The sequence below is a fragment of the Chinchilla lanigera genome, unplaced genomic scaffold, assembly GCF_000276665.1.
Source record: "Chinchilla lanigera isolate Chin_1 unplaced genomic scaffold, ChiLan1.0 scaffold00001, whole genome shotgun sequence".
In the NCBI taxonomy this organism is placed as follows: domain Eukaryota; kingdom Metazoa; phylum Chordata; class Mammalia; order Rodentia; family Chinchillidae; genus Chinchilla; species Chinchilla lanigera.
The window spans coordinates 23,601,327-23,617,644 of record NW_004955402.1 but is presented as its reverse complement, the minus strand read 5'-3'; the positions used below and the strand labels follow the sequence as shown (position 1 = coordinate 23,617,644).

The window sequence follows — 16,318 nt, the reverse complement described above, 5'->3', positions numbered from 1 at the left end:
GCCTCGAGCCCGCCCCGCTCCCGCTCGACCTTCCCCGCCGGGAGCGCCCGGGCGGCCCCGTGGAAACCCAGGCCCTCGTCCCTCGTGTCTCGCCAGGCTTCGTGAGCTTCGACAACCCGGCCAGCGCGCAGACCGCCATCCAGGCCATGAACGGCTTCCAGATCGGCATGAAGAGGCTCAAGGTGCAGCTGAAGCGGCCCAAAGACGCCAATCGCCCGTACTGAGCGCCGGCGGGAGCGTCCCCCGGGGGAGACCAGGACTCGCACAGGTAACGGGCGACCGGGGCGTGGGGGCGGGAGGTTGGGGAAGGGGCTCCAGACAGACCCGCCGCGTTCTTGGGCCTCCGTGGGCCCGACCCTCACTCGTGCCTTGGACCCGATGCGCCCAGCTCGGCCTGCTCCTGACCCAGTTCCTACAGGGCAGGAGCATTGCTGTAGTCATCCCGGCAGAAATGGGCACGATTGTCTCCTTGCCCTGGGCCGAGGGACGGGAGTGAGGGAACTCACTGAGAAGGTGAGGTGAGCTCTGGGCCCGGGCCTCAGGTCTTCACTGGCAGCCCTGTTGGCCCTTGGGCGGCAAGCTCGGACCCCACAGAGAGCTGTAGCCATGGGTTGGGGCCTTCTAGATTGGCTCTCTGCTGCCTGGTTCTGCCAGCTGGGCTAGTACCCTCTACACCCCTCACCCCTCACCCCTCACCCTGCAGTTGCCCATAGCTCAGTCAGGACCAAGGAGTAGGCTTCGCAAGGGGAACTTTAGCAAGAAACAACAGGATGGGACAAAAGTTAGGAGGGTGATGGTATAGCACTGAAATCCCTTTCCCTGCCTGTTACTTGGATAATGATGAGTGGGTAGTTGTCACCTGTCCGCTCAGGCTGGGACCTGCCTAGCAGCTGGAGCCAGCTGCTCCTCTTGCTGGCCAGCTATTCTCCTGGGGAAAGCAGCTTCTGAGAAAATGATGGGAGTGGTGTTCCATTTATTTAGCAGTACTGTGCTGTAGGTACTATGTGAGGTACTCAGAATATTGCAGTGACTGAGAGTGAAGAAACAGGCAGTAGAGCACTTAGCATGTTGGTGTTGTTGGTTATGGTTAGGTCCTGGGGTCAGGAGCTATAGCCTGCCTCATTTTAACGGTCCAGCAAGGACATGAAAATGGTGAGAGAGGCAGTGCTGCGGCAGGGTGTCCTGCCTGTGAGGACACAGCCAGTGTGCAGGCCCCAAGGGGAGGGCCGGGGAACAGCAGGTAGCTGGAAGAGAGCTTGGGCTGAGAGAGTAGTAGGAGAGACTGAGAATGAGGAAGTCTGGCCTCTGCAGGTCACTGTGGGGATTTTGGTCTCCTCTGAAATGGGAGGGGCTCTTGGAGAGTTCTGGTAGGAGAGTGATGTGGTTAACTTGCATTTGGTGGGATCACCTGAACACTGTGTTGACTTTGGGTTGTAGGGGCTGAAGCACTGCGCTGATCTTTCAGTCCAGGGCAACAGCAGTCGTCAGTGTGTAACGAACGAGTGGATGTCTAGATACTCTTTGAAGGCCAAGCCAAGGATGCTGTCCCTCATAAAGTAGGAGTGTGAACGAAAGGGGCTCCAAGGATGACTCCCAGGCTTTTGGCCTGAGTGACTAGACAAGTGAAGGGTGTGGGAGAAAGACCCGTGATGTAAGAGTTAGACATTCAAGTGAAAGTCCAAGGTCTGGAGATTGGGAGGGAGTCTTCAGTATCCTCTCTCCCCTCCAGTTCCACCCACCCTTGTCACAGGGGTATAGACATCAGCAAAATGCCCTGCTTCCAAACCGCAGGAACAGGGATCTTCTCTCTCTGGGTGCCTGAGGCACTCTCTGCAAGCCTGGAAGAGCCAAACTGGCCTCTGGCCTCCTAATTTCCTGGCCCTGGCTTGTGAGCAGATGCAAACATACAGGTGGGTTCAGAGTCTGGGCAACTTCTGTCAGGCACTGGGCACAGCACTGGGGATACAAAGATGAGAGGTCACATCTTGGATCTCCCCTCTCTGTGCTCACACAGACACCAGGAGGCAGCCAGCAGATGGTGCACTTTTGTAGGAGGAGCAGGATGGTTTGGTATATAGAGCTTTTCTGGATGTAGAACACTTTTCCTTAAATAAGTATAGCTCTGCCACTCAGACATGATCTGAGCCAGGCCCTTCCCCCTCTGGGCTTCCATTTCCCCATTATTGAAACCAAGGTGTTCAAGTCAATCAGAAGATTGAGGGGTAGGGCACATACTAGGGTCATTCCTTGAGAATCTGAGGGGCCACTGTGGGTGTTTTTGATAGTGGCTCTTCTGTCCTAGCCACCTTGGTCAAGCAAGGGTAGAACTTCCAAGTCAGAAACATTCCTGGGTGAAGATTTGAGGAAGTCAGGTTTGTTGTTTGGGACATAAGGTAAGAAGTGGCCTACCAGGTAGACAGAGCGGGCACTCAGACTTGGGGTAGGGGCTGTGAAGGAGTGGTTTAAGAAGCAGGGTGGGTTCTTCCATCATGGAAGGCAAAGGCCAGAAAGATGAGAACCACAGGCCTTCACATGGTACTCGCTGGGTCCCTGGTACCTTTCTGACAGGTAAAGGCCATGAACAGCTATAAACTAGAACTGCTATGTCTGCCTATCAGATAGGTAGTGGCAGCATTCCCACTGTACTGATGGAGCACAAGAAACTTAAGTAGCTTGTCCATGAGCCAGTGAATGGTGGAACCAAGCTTTGAAGCCAGGGAGCCTAGCTCCCTTCAAGAGAGGAGAGTGAGAAGCTCCTACCTTCACCCGAACCCTGCAAGCCCAGAGTGTCCTGAATCTCCGAGGGGATACATCATGCCATCTCACTTCTCAGTGGGTAAGCCAAATGGCCACATCCTTTCTACTAAACAGTCTTTTCAAACTATGTTATGGCATAACCCCTATAATAATGTTGGACTCTAATCTTCACATAGTTGGCATTTAGCAGTGCCTACAGGCTGCCTACAGGCTCCCCAGTCCAAGACTGTTGGAAACTAAGAAGGAGGGTGCTGAGAAGAGGTAAGAGCTTCTCAAGGTAGACTGCAGACAGAACAGGCTGTTCACTCTTTGGGCTGCCAGTAAGAGAGGAAATCACTCAAAAAAGCAGCTAAAAGACTGCACAATATCTCAGGGTAATATAGGGTGTTTATAAATGATGAACGTGCCATTACCCATCTGATAGGGAGGGAAACCTGAGCAGGAGTTAAGGGTACCAGCCATGGTGGGGAGCAAAGAGGTAGCAAGGAGGGGGATCCCAGGCCTGGGGTGGTTACCCTGAACTGGTGAAGGTAGAAACACAGTAGGTTGGTGGTAAAAGGCAAAGTCAGGCTCAAAGCAGGGCAGATGAGGTGGGGGTTAGGCAAAGCAGCCATGGAGAACACAGTTGGGTTGGGTTTTTTAAAGTGAGGCCCTCGCTGGGGGCTGGGGACAGTATGGTTCTTCTTCCTTATTGGTTTCTAGTCTTGTCCCTGTGCCTAGTCCTCTGGTTGCTTGGGTGTACTGTCTCACATTAAGATGGAAGTTTCTCCAAGAAACTTTACCAGCAAACTAGGGAAGGAAAAGTGGGCAGAAGTGTGCATGTGGCAAGGTCCACACCCAGCAGGCAGACCTTGGACCTGCCCAAGAGATTGGCTTCCAAGACCCTTGTTGTGCCACTAAGTAAATGAGAATGCACTGGGCTCAAACACCAGCATTGATTCCCAGACTCTGAACACTAAGGTTCTGTATTTGGAAAAAGCACTAAGCAGGACTCTAGTGGGAATCCTATCTCTGTAGCTCTGGGCTTTGGCTGTGTGTTTTTGCACCGGGTCTGGTATGAGCTTCATAGGCATGGGTACTCCCTTGTGACCTATGTGGGGCAGGGTTGTAGCTTTGGGTTTTGGCCCTATGTGGTTAGAACTTACTTGTCTTAGGATCTTGTGTCTGAATTGGTTCAGTCTGGCCATAGTTTGTGCACCCAGTTCAGTAAGTTGGAGCTTCTCAGACTTGATCTATGCTTCCCTGTGCTGGTCACTGATCCCAGTGCCACTTCCAGAACTCTGCACTGTGAGGTGCCCTAGAGACTGGCACACAGAGTAGCCAGCTGTGCACATGGAGGAGTTTGGAAGACTTCCTTGGGGAATTAATGGATATAAGGCTGCATTGTGTGTCTGGAGCCAAGTGTGGAAGAGGTGAGGGTGTAAGAAAGTTCCCCACATTGAGCTTTGAGAAGAGAGACTATTTGTATTCAGTCTTGAGTCCAAGTACCCAGGGCAATACCTGGCTCTGAGGGGCAGCTGGACTAAAGCTGGGGGAGGGAAAAGGAGCAAGTAGAATAGGAAGGATGAATGCCCATGATGTGCCCCGAAATTGGTGTGGAGGGGAAGTAGGAGAACCCCCATGTGTCCTTTAGTTGCAGCAGCCATAACTGCCACTTGGGCAGCCTGGGTGGATCAAGGAGGTTTTGCAAGGGTAGGAAATGCAGATTAGAGTGACATTTCAGGACTTTCTGGGCATGCAATGGGCCCTGCTGTGAGTGAGGGAGAGCTGGTGTTGAAGGAAAGCAGAACCCTGCTTGGGGGAACGGCAGGGTAGGGGTCTGTGGAGGAAGTGGGGCTGGGGATGCTTCTGTGAAGGCTGAGCTGAAGGCCCACTGTGGGCTCAAAATAGAATCACTGCTCAGCTACTGCCCAGTGTATCTACCGTGGAGTTGTAAGATTCCAGCTTTCCCTTCCACTCTCCTCAAGGGAAAACAAAACTGAGAGTGGAAGCCCACTGCCTGGAGAGCCGGGGAGACAGGCTGGAAACCCTGCAAATGAGTCTAAGGCACAGAGGCTTTGGCTCAGGCTTCAGGGCCACAGAGGAATAGGGGTGATGGGGAGCAAGCTCATGGATAACCATGGGCATGGCAGAGCTGGAGATCCTGATTCTTGGGTGGAGGCAGAGGACCATGAAATGGTGAGGGAGGGAGAAGCTGAGCAATTTGATGACTCTTGATGGAGAAGGGAGCTCATTCTCAGCCATGAGGACTCCACCTGCAGAGAAAGGTCAGGGCCTACCCACTGGGGAGAAGACAGTCTCAAAAGCTGGGGGTGGAAGGGTGCAGGGGCAGAGGGGTAAAGGAGGAGTGAGGAGGAGGAGCCCTTTCTGGTGGACCTACCCTGCAGGGCACGCTATGGCCTTCCACATGGTCATTTTGTGTGCCAGAGCCTTCCGAGGGCTTCATCAGCCCAGTTTGGCCAACTTGGGAACAGATCAAAGAGTGTGAGCCAATACTCACACAGAGTGGGCAGTAGTGCCCGGCTTTGTTCACAGAGGTCCAAGAATGTTGATGTAATTTACCCTAAATCTGAAAATGAAACATCATTTTTGGAAGGTTCTGAGGAAAGAAGTGTGAGCAGAGTGGAAAGGCAAGGATCATACCATCCCACTGTGGGTTCTCATGTCACCTGGAGACACCCTTCTGTAGGGTGGGGTCCCCGTGGGATCCGTAGGTGGGAGGGTTGAGCTGCTGCCCCTGTGGACCCTATAGCAGAGTGTCTCAGGGACTCAACTCACCTTACCCAGTCTCTGACCTGCCCAGCCAATCAGGGCCACCCTGACTGGCTCCCCTGGCTGGTCCTCAGACTGAAGTTACAAAAAGCAAAGCTGGGGTGGTACGGAGAGCTCTGCATCTGGGGGAGAAAGAATCCAGGGGGTTAACAGAGCTTGCTCCCTGAGATCTGCTTGCCGGCCACGGTGGTTTGAGGGGCTGTTTTATTTTTTCCCGGCCCCCTTGCTAAACCGCCCGTGCCCGCCTCCTCTTCCCAACGCATGATGGATGCCCTTAGTGGCCCTGTGTGAGGTTCTGCTGCTGTTCACAGTGTATCATGTGTCTGCATCAACAGCTGTGTGCGTATTTGTGTGCGTGTTGACGTGCCCATGTTGTCTGTCGCTGGCTTCCTCCATCCTTTGAGTTCTTTTCAGTTCCCTTATGATTTGACTGCGTTCTCTCATCAGAGCTTCTAGATTGATGCTGTGGTCTGGTGCTGTATAAATATTTTTCCTTTTAATTTTGTTTTAACTTCTTCCTTGCCCTTCTTCACCCTCAACCCAACTCTCCTTCCCCCAGCCACACTCCTGACCCCACCCAACCTTCCCTGCCTCTGCCCTCCCCCTGCCCAAACTCTCTTGTCCTCTCTTTCTCTCTCTCTCTACATATATAAATATATATATAAATCTTTTCTTCTTTTGTCATTCAATCAAATTCCAACAACCCAACCAGGGCCAGTCAAATCCACCACAGTCTCGCGCTGAGCTAGGAATAAAGTTCACGTAATCACATGAGAGTGGAGAAAAGTCCCCCATCCGTAAGTTCAAATCAACTCAAAGTTCACAGTGTGACATGATGGCGTCATGTAACAAGGCTAAGAATCGGTTGCATGACAATTGCCGTCAAGTTTCGTGGAGGTGCTGTGATTGGAGCGTTTTTCTTGGATGTCGTATCCGTTGATGATTGGCCAGTCATGATCACACGTGCATTTTCTTGACTTTTGTGCTGCCACGATCTTTTTTGCTGTGCTCATTTTCGTTTTGTTCTTGGTGCTTGCAGTGGTTTTACTTTCTGTTGTTTGGTTTTTCTTGTTCAGCGTTTTTTTATGCTTCTCTAGATGTCACGTAGAGAAAAAAAAAACTAAAGAACAAAAAATTAGTAAAAAATAAAGATGAATTCCTGAATTACAAACATGGGATCATTTAACTGTGCAAACCATTATTTTTTTTCTTAAAAATAAGGAAAACATCTTAAACCTATCTATGCGTGGTTGATTTACTTGCACTTGAAAATATTGTGATTTTATTTTTTTCTAGAAATTTGGGGGCCTTTTTCAATTGACACTTTCCTAGGTCTGGTCTTTTTCCAGTTAGGCTATTTTAAATCTCACCTCAAAAGGAAAAACCAAAACCAAAACCAAAATATCTACAGTAACAAAATGATACAAAAAAAAAAAAAATTCTAAACCAAAAAAAAAAAAAAAAAAAAAAACTAGAGTAAAAGCCAGAGGCCTCTGACAGAGAGCCCAGTAACAATTATAAGGTTTGTATTATAGCTACTTCTGCTAAATTCAATGTGGGGAGGGGAGGTGGGGACCTGGGGGCTTGGGAGGGCTTTTTTGGTTGGTCTGGAAGAAACAGTACTGACAAAAGCAAAATGCACCTTTTTGTTTACAACTGAAAAAGGGTCCTTGACAAGTGTTTTTTAATTTTATTATTATTTTATTTGGTGTTGTAATTGTTTAGACTGCTGTGTACGGTTTGCTGTTTGTTGAATCAACAGTGTGAAAAACCTGCCAGCATGGATTGATATACGCATGACGTTGTCCCCTCAACCGGGGGGCTTTGCAGTTCTAACTTTCTTGGTGTAACCAGTCACCCCATGTATAAGTGGAAGCTGCTTGCTAGAATGGAGATGAGTCTCATTTGTTAATTCACAACGACTAAGCATTTGCCTTCTGATTCTAGTCAGATCATGATTTTTTTTCTTAAAAGCAAAACAAAATGCCAAAATGCCACCATTCCAAACAAAATCAAGAACTGTCTGAGTTAATTTATTTAAGATTGATAATGAAATCTGTTCTGACCTTTTTTAGGTTCTCCTGTCCATTCCCTCAAAGTTCTGAATTTCCTCTAAATTCCCTGGCATGTATGAGAAAAGTCTTACGTATGTGTGTATGTGTGTATATATGCATATACATATACACATATCCATGTATATCCACATATGTGCAGGTGAATATATTCTACACATATATCCAGATATACATATATATACACAGCCTCGCAAATCATTACTGACTTCGGGAAAGAAGTGGTTGGCTGGAAGCTGGGCAAGGATTCTGCAAAATTCAAGTCGTGGGTCTGTCTTCCTTGTTTTCCTCAAACTGGGGAAGAACGGGTGAGGTGTATAGATTTTTGCTGTCCTGTTTGCTAGGCTTCTGTATACATATTGTATCTGGGCTAGATCCCTCAGGGACAAGTTTAATTATGAATTCATATCCCACAGTCCCAAATTCTTCCCTTAGATCTAGTGGTCCCTCAATCCAGAACTCTAAAGGAACCCAAATCAAGACCGCTCCCAACAACTAAACCTCAGCTACACCCATCACCACTAGACCCCCAGCGGTTTTTTACTCTGAATAGAAGAGCAAATTTCTTTTGACTGTATCATGATCATGACTAATTCTCATACTGGTCTCTCTTCCTTCCCTCCTGCCATCCCCCAGAGCTCCCATCCTACTCCCCCAAGGCAGGTTCCTATTGGTGTTTGGATGCATTTGTGTTTTCTCTCTTGGCTTAATCAGCCCCGATTTTCTTCATTTTAGGGCAGGATGCTGAACGGGCTACATTAAAAAACAAACCTCTCTCTCTCTCTATTTATAAATGAGAACTGTTGGATGACACCTTTGACATATCAGCCAATATCAATCAAGCTGAAGACTCCAGACACTCTGTGTGACTGTAACATTTCTTCAAGGAAAGTATAGCGTCTATGGAGTTCAGAGGGCACGTGTTTGGGGGAAAATACACATGACATGAAGACGACGAAGAAGAAAAATGAGAAAAAAAAAACACAAAAAAAGGCAACTTTAAAACAAAGTAACGTGAGACCAGACAGGGAGGCTGAAGGGCTGGGCACTGGGAGGAGACGCTGCTGCTCACCGATTCCCTCGGCTTTTCCAGCCTGTGGGCGCCTGAGGCAGGCGGGGCAAGCGTGCTGTGGGGCCTGGTCCCCTGGAGCGGCTGGGAGGCCGCCGCTGAGCACCTCTATCTGTCATTCCTTTAGCTATTTAGGGACCAAAGGACCAAACTTTTTATTGCAGATGTGTAGCTCTATGTCAAATAGAGGGGGAATGGAGAACTACCTCCTTCCTGCCTCCTGGCTGTTCTTGAAACAGCTTAGAGCGATTCTATGAAAAATGTAATAAAAAAAAAAAAACTTTAAAAAAAACACAAAAAACAAAAAAAAAAGAAAAAAAGAAAAAATAATAATGCTTCAATGCTTTTGAAACAGCAAGATACTAGTTCTTTGATACTTTGAGAGGCGCTTTGATTACCCTCATTGAAGTCTATGACACTTTCCTATGGTTTTCTGTATTATATGTCTGGATGGAGCTGTTAAGATGAACAGATTGGTGGATCTTTGGGGAAAGCAACAAAAGTATTAAAACTCATTAACTGTGAAGTGTGAGAACACACGGAGGGGAACAAAGGGACTTCCAAGGCAAGGTAATTGTTGTGAAAAGTCTGTAAATGCTTCTAACTCTTCCCCCTCTTAAAATCATAATAGTTGTACAGAATTTTAAAAAGGAAAAGTTTAAAATACCTATATAATAGAAGAAAAATTAGAGGAAAGCAAAAAATAAAAAAAAATAAAAAAGGAAAAAAAAACTTATAGAAGTTAGCGTTACTGCTAAAATCCCAGATGTTGTAGGACTGTACTTTTGTAGAGTTTAGACTGAGCATCAATCCCTTCTCCTCGCGAGTGCTGTCGGACGCCGTCGTCCCCGAGGGCCAGGCCGGACTCTCCCAGACCTGCGGGCTCCCCTGCGCGCCACGGGACGGGAAGGGCCCCTCGCGCCCGCCGCCGCCGCCGCCACCGCGCCTTGCTTCGCCCGCCCCGGAGCCGCGCGCTCGCTCGCTCTCCGCAAGCCCGACACCTCCCGCTTCACTCGCCGCCTTCCATGCTTGTTCCAGAGACTTTCCGGGCAAGGGAGAACTGGGAACTTTCATCTTAAAACAACTAGACGACACACACACACACAAACCTTAAAAAAAAATTTAAAAAAGAGAGAGAAAAATAAACAATCTTTGAAGAATTTCTGAAACTGTTTACAAGGAATTTTGAAAAACAGGGATGTTTAAATGATGCCGGCTCTGTTTTTCTGTAAATAAATTTGCATATTTTGTAGGACTTTTAATTGTAATGATAGAGAAAAAACAAGGAAAACTATTTAATGAAAGCACGATATTTATCTTTGGTAAATGACTTTAGAGCAGTTAAAGACATTGCTTAAAAACTCAGAATCAGAAAAACACTGAATTATTTAAGAACACATATATTTTAAAGTATATCATATTTATTATAATTTATTTGCACCCTTGGGAAGACTTGCTTTGGCATTCTGCCTCAAAAACTTCTCATTGATGTCCAGTTCATCTGGAGGCCGGAGGGACGCGCAGACCTACCATTTTTTTTTTTTCTTTTAGAAGAACAAATTTCCGGCTTCTCTCAGGTCTCCTGTCTTTCCTTTCTGTCTATTTTGTTGTTGTTGTTTTAATTTTCTTTTTCTTTTTCTTGGCTCCTTTTAGGATGTCCAGATGTTGTAAAAAAACAAAACAAAACGAAACAGCTGCAGTTCAGTACAACTGCTCTTTTCACACTCAACTCCCTAAAACTCCTTGTAACCTTCTGTAACTATTGGATGACGCTTTCTCCAGCTTAGCCCTAAATAAAGCACAGTTTAAAAAAAAGACTCCTCCTCACAGTTCTCTGCTTCTCAGATTCTAATCAGCTCTGTCTCACGTCCCAAGGTTTGCCCATGGGAAGTAGCTGTGGTCTTCCTCCTCCCTGAATTCTTCATCTACAAGGGCCTTCGGTGTGAGCCTCAGCCCTGGGGCTCCTTCTGGGTGGTGAAGGGAACAATAAAAGGAAATCCTTTTCCACCCTAAGAAAAGTCTTTCTCAACTGCCACAGGTTTCTGAACATCCTTGTAACATTTTTCCATGTGGAGAAGGCCGCAGTGACTGAACATTGCAGGACTCCCCTTTCTTCTCGGACCAGAGGAAAGCAAGGCCACCTGAGCCGAAGGCAGAGCAAGAGTTGGGGTGGGGATGTAGGAGAGGGAAGGAGCATGAGGAAGGGGACGAGGGGACAGTTCCAGATATGCCACCGAGCCTTTTGTCCTTGGTCCTGCAGGTTCCACTGCTTGGACACTGTGTGATGGAGAAAATAGGGTTCTGGGTGGTGCCCTCGGAGTCAGTGTCCTGGAGAGGGGTGTGGAAAGAGAAACGGGGGCCCTGCTCCGGGGAACTTCCTGGACTGCTGGTCCACACACACAGACATAACAGAGAGAGGAATGTCCAAACCCTTAATACCCAGAGTGGAGGAAGGAGTATTCCTACAGGGAGAACATGAGGCAGGACCTGGTGGACAGAAAGGGCTGTCATCTGAGGTAGGAGCCAGGACAGATGTGTTCTGTCCCCGTGCCTTCATTAGACCTGTCCAGGCAGAGACCTTCTCAATTCCACCTACTCAGTTCTACCTTCAGCCCTGCAGCCTGTTCTAGGGACGATGGCAGACTCCCTCCAAGGGTCTCTGTCACTCTCCAGGGTGAAGGGTGGGAAAGCTGTGAGGTTTTAGGTGTCTGGGGAGAGAAGATTTGCCCCAGGCAGTCAGGCTTCTGTCTGGGCCCTCCTTCTGAAGGGGGATGGTGTTGAGCAGAGCTCAGAGCCAGCTGCCAAGCAATAACTGGACCCCTGTTCCACCCTCTCCCAACCTTTCCTCCTACGGCAGGGGCCCAAGCTTGTGAAGTGTCTGCCTGGAGAGAAAAGACCTTCCCATCTCAGCTAATGTGGACAGGCCTTCAAGCCTTGCCTTCAGTGTGGAAATGGTTCTGAGAGAGGCACTGCCCCTTAAATTAATTCCCCCTTCTCTTCCCACCAGGCTGTGAGCCCAGGAGATACCCTGCTCTGCCACCCTGAGGAGCTGGACTCCTTGGGAGTTAGCTTCAAGGGCAGACTGGGTGTTACGTGAAAAACAGAAAGGTGTTTTCTAAGGAGTTCCCTGGGAATGAGGCAGGGTGGTCTGTGGGTTTTGAACTTGACTCCAAAACTGATTTCTGTTGGATTTTTACAGCTGAAAGTAAGTCACTGAATCTGCCTTACTGAACAGTGACTCTCAGGCCAGCCCCAGACAGCCTCCACATACCTATTTCTTCATACCCACCTCGTCCCCATACTCCTGTGTCTGGGACACAGTCTCCTCCTCTGTCCCTGAAGGTGCTGTGGTTCAACAGTGCAAGGACACTGGAAGCTGCCGTCAAAGAGGAGCTGAGAAGCTTGTTGGCCAATTTTACCTTTTCCGGGCCCGGTTGACTAGGAAGATGGAATCAGCAGAGCCAGATGTAAATATGCCAGTACTATAAAATAAACCTTCTAGTTAAAAACCACACACTAAATGACTAATCTATGCATGGCTCTTTGAGAGTAAATGCATCTTTTAACTTTCGAGGGGACAGTCACAAATTCCTTGAAAATGTGTTGCAAACTCTCACGTCCCTTTGCACACAGTTACAGGGAGCTTGAGAATCCCTGCAGCTTTTTCATCCCTTCCTGGTGAAGAGCTCTTGATCTGCAGTGTCAAGAAAATCCAAGACATTCTTACCTGTGTTTATACTCTGGTTTCTATTCCTCTGCTAGTGTCCACCTGCAGTGTGTGGTGCTTTCACAGCTCTTCTGATTGGATCAGACCTTTGCTTTGTTATTATACACTTTTTATTTCAAGCATAATAACTCCAAATGGAGACACCTGTGTGATGCGCCACCATGTGCCCACCCTCTAGCTTTGGCGCCCATCAGCTATGAGTCAGTTTGACATAGACCCCAGGTACCAATTGTTTCATTGGAAGATGCCTCAGTTTCCCCTCAGTGTGTTTTGTGCTGCATGTTTTCTGTGCTGCATGGCTGGGAGTGGGGTATTTGGCCAATTTGGGTCTCCACAGCCTTCTTCCGGGTCTCTCTAGCACCTCCCCAGGTTTCATGGACTTGTCCCACTTGCAAAGCCTTTCAGCTCTTCCTCTGTCCCTTTGTAATCATAGCCTTTCCCTCACTTTTGTCTTCTCTCCCTTCTACCCTCCCATCTCTATAATGCTAATATGAAAACAATTTGTATTGAGACCTTTCACTTAATAGCTCCCACTCCCTTCTCAGTTTGTAGCCCAGGCTTTCATTCTATTCTGAAGAAGACCACACCCCTTCCTGCATGCAAAGTGTCAGTGGTGTGACAGGACACAGACCTGTCACAGTTTCCTCACCTCTTCACCTCCTGGTGCTGCCCCCATCGTGTAGGGCATTGTTACCGGTCTGACCAGATCCCCAGTTCCTAATGGCACAGGGACTGCAGGGCCTGTATTCAGATCACACCAGGGTGAGCCACTTTGTTGCCTACCAGGTAAGCTGGCTGGAGGGACACGTGAGCAGAGCAGTGGGCTCAGGGGCCCAGCTTAGCCCAAGGCAACAGCATAGGACTTGGCTATGAATGCCACTTGGCCATTTCCCAAAATGGAGTCCACTCCCACACAAAAATTATCAGCTGCCATTGATGTACCACTTCCAACAGACTATTAACTTCTGGCAGTTAGATTTTTAATCAGTGTTGTTGAGTCTAAATTTCACAAAGGGTGAAAGCAGAGATGGAGTTTGTCAGAGTTCTCAGAAGAGATGAATAATTAGGACCACAGGAGAGAGGAGCTAAGATAATAAGACAAAGTACAGATGACTGACAAAGTACAAATAGACACATAGACAAAGTACAGATGACTTGAAGGCTTATTCCAAAGAAGGAGGTGTTCTGGAAACGTTTTTTAAGTAGTACTAATTGCACATCTGGAGTAAGTGCACAACCAATAGTCCTTCCTCCCCAGAGAGTTTGCAAGTATAAGTTCTTTGCTTTAATTTCATAGCTTCCTCTCTCCACCAATTTTCCCTCCAATTTCCTAAACCGTCTTCCCTTTTCTTTTCAGATCCTCCCTTTGGTTACCTGCCTGTCCACCCAGCTCTCCAGGCCCCCTTATTATCTTAGCTCCTCTCTCCTGTGGTCCTAATTATTCATCTCTTCTGAGAACTCTGACAAACTCCACCTCTGCTTTCACCCTTTGTGAAATTTACCTAGGATTTGCTCAGACTGGGAAGTGGGTGGGTAGGAAGTATCTCAGCGTGAAAAAGCATAGGCTTTGACTCCAGACCAGAATTTAGATCATAGTTCTTTTCAATACCTTCTGGGTCATTAGGGAAATATTGCTTAATATCTCTGAGCCTCAGTTTCCTTATCTCTAAAATTGGGGTAATATCCCCCAAAGCGTTGAGAAGTAAATGAGGTGCAACTGCACACAGCTCTATCCCATGCCAAGAATCCTCTGCATGGGAATTTCCTTTACACTGCAGGTATTTCCAACATTTTCTCCTTCCCTTCCTTAAGTCCACCTCATTGACAGTTCCCATCCCAACCTAAGCGTGCTTGAACTTGACACCAGGCCACTTAGGTCATTTTCTGGGACTTCTAGGGAGCCAGTGCCACTCCCGGAGAATTCCTGTCATGTTAAAGTGCGCACACCTCTGGCTCTCACTGCTCTTTTCCAGGGACCCCAATTAGTTGACGATCTTAAGCCTCTTCCCCTCTCTGCCCTCTCATTTTCCCAAGAGCATTCCCAAGGCCCCATGGCTGCTGCTGCCCGCAGCTGTCCTCCTCCTGGTTCACATGGCCTCAGGCTACATACTAATTTGGTCTGTGCATTTAAACATTTCTTAATCTATTTTCTGAATAGATAATGTACTCTTATATTTGAAAAAGCAGGAAAAAAGATACAGTGAATCCGGTCACCATCCCCTCTAGAGGCAGCCAGCATTGCCAGTTGGTCCCGCCCCCTGATGATTAAGGGTGTGGATGTGGGGTGTGTTGGTGGCAGGAGCAGTTTCATCCCCTTTTCAGTGGGGAGACAGAGCCAGGCAGTCGTAAGGCCAGGCTCTGGGATGCCTGGGGACTCTGAGCAGAGGAATCTGGGCCCTCCAGGCACACGCTTACCTCGGGGGACTCTGCGCTGAAGCAGGGATGCAGCTATTATGGTGTGTTTGTTCCGTGGTGGACACTGTGCTAGGAGCCGCTTACTTACAATCTCCTGAACCCTCTCTGTAGGTAATTCTATGATGCAGGTGTCATTATCCCTGAGGAAACTGTGGCTCAGAGAGTTTAAGGCCCTTGATGAGATCACCCAGCTCTGTCTGCAGGGCTGGGCTGCTCCTGTCTACCTCAGGCCTCCCTTAGACTGTAAATTTCCCCAGTTACACATTCTCCGCACAATCTCATTCTTCCAGTGCTTGTTTCATGTGTCCTATCTCCCCTCTTCTTGCTACATTTTTCTCCTTAAAAATCCTCTTTTTACTTTTAAGAAGTGGCAGCATCTATATTGACTTGGGTGTCAGTCTGTTTCTTCCCTTCTCTCCTTGATTGTCCGAACTGGAACGGGAGTTCTTGAGGGAAGCAGTGACATGCTACTGAACATGTAGCTAGTGGTTGCATAGTTCTGCCTCTGGTAGGCACTGCTGGGAGCAGGCACACAAGGGACAACATAGAGGAGAGAGAAACCCCCAAAGCTCCAGAGGAAATCAAAAGAAATAAATGCCATACTTACTAATGTTTTCTGCAGCTACTTGAAATTTGAAAACCTTTTGGACTATGATGACTCTGTTGCCCAGGACATTGAACTTGGAGATAAAAAGAAAATTCTTAAGATTGGTGCAAACTGGTTCTCCATCTCTTAGAATAAAGAGAACATATTGAACATTTTCTCCATCTCTTAGGATAAAGAGGGCATATTAACCATCTCTAAAGGCCCTTTGTCCCTCTAATTGAGGTAGGAGGTATCTTTTATCCTCAGGATCTCCACTATGATTCATCTTTGCCTTTACTCCTCATCTCCTTCCCTCTTCTTGGGGCCTGGCTCTGGGGCCAACCTGCTGTCTTTTCCACTTCCTGCATTCCTCTAGGAAGCAGAGAAGCTTCAAAAGCAAGGCTGAGGCAGGAGGAGGCTCAGGATGCTCAGGGCTTCAGGTCCCATCCTTGGACCTTTTTCTTTGGGTTAGATTTGGGTCACATTGATTGTTTTTAAATGGAAATTACCATGAGATAGGGCGGTGCTCAACCAATAGTTGTAGGGTCCATATCAAGTGCCAGCACTGGGCTAAGGATCAGGGTTGAAGAGGTGAAACAGCACACAGCAGCTACCTTCTGGGCACAGTGTGAGGTGTGCTACACTATTCTCTAATCCTGGACATTATTCTTCAGGGTGCATCCACTTTACTTCACAGATGAACAATCAGAAGTTCATATAAGATAGATAACTTGTCCCAAGTCACACTGCAAGAAAGTAATGGAGCCAGGATTAAAAAGCATTGACACTCATTCCTTCATATGAGGTTCCCTGACCAGCAAAAGACAACTGCTGGACAATGTTGTGGAACTGTGTGGGGGCCCAGGTAGTCTAGGGGAGGGGAAGCAGGTGGCTCATCCTGGGAAGGACTTCATGGTGGG

At 47.9% G+C, this 16,318-nt stretch overlaps 1 protein-coding gene across 4 annotated transcripts in view; it reads left to right on the top strand.

Annotated features, from left to right (window-relative positions):
• Celf4 (CUGBP, Elav-like family member 4) overlaps positions 1–10,485 on the top strand; it is a 291,336-nt gene extending 280,851 nt beyond the window's left edge. For all 4 annotated transcript variants that reach the window (XM_005372840.1, XM_013510323.1, XM_013510322.1 and 1 more), the window contains 2 exons: positions 97–268; positions 8,337–10,485. In XM_005372840.1, the coding sequence (XP_005372897.1) occupies positions 97–224 (128 nt within the window). In that variant the 3' untranslated portion in view covers positions 225–268; positions 8,337–10,485. The remainder of the gene's footprint in view (positions 1–96; positions 269–8,336) is intronic.
• Positions 10,486–16,318: the final 5,833 nt, after the last annotated feature.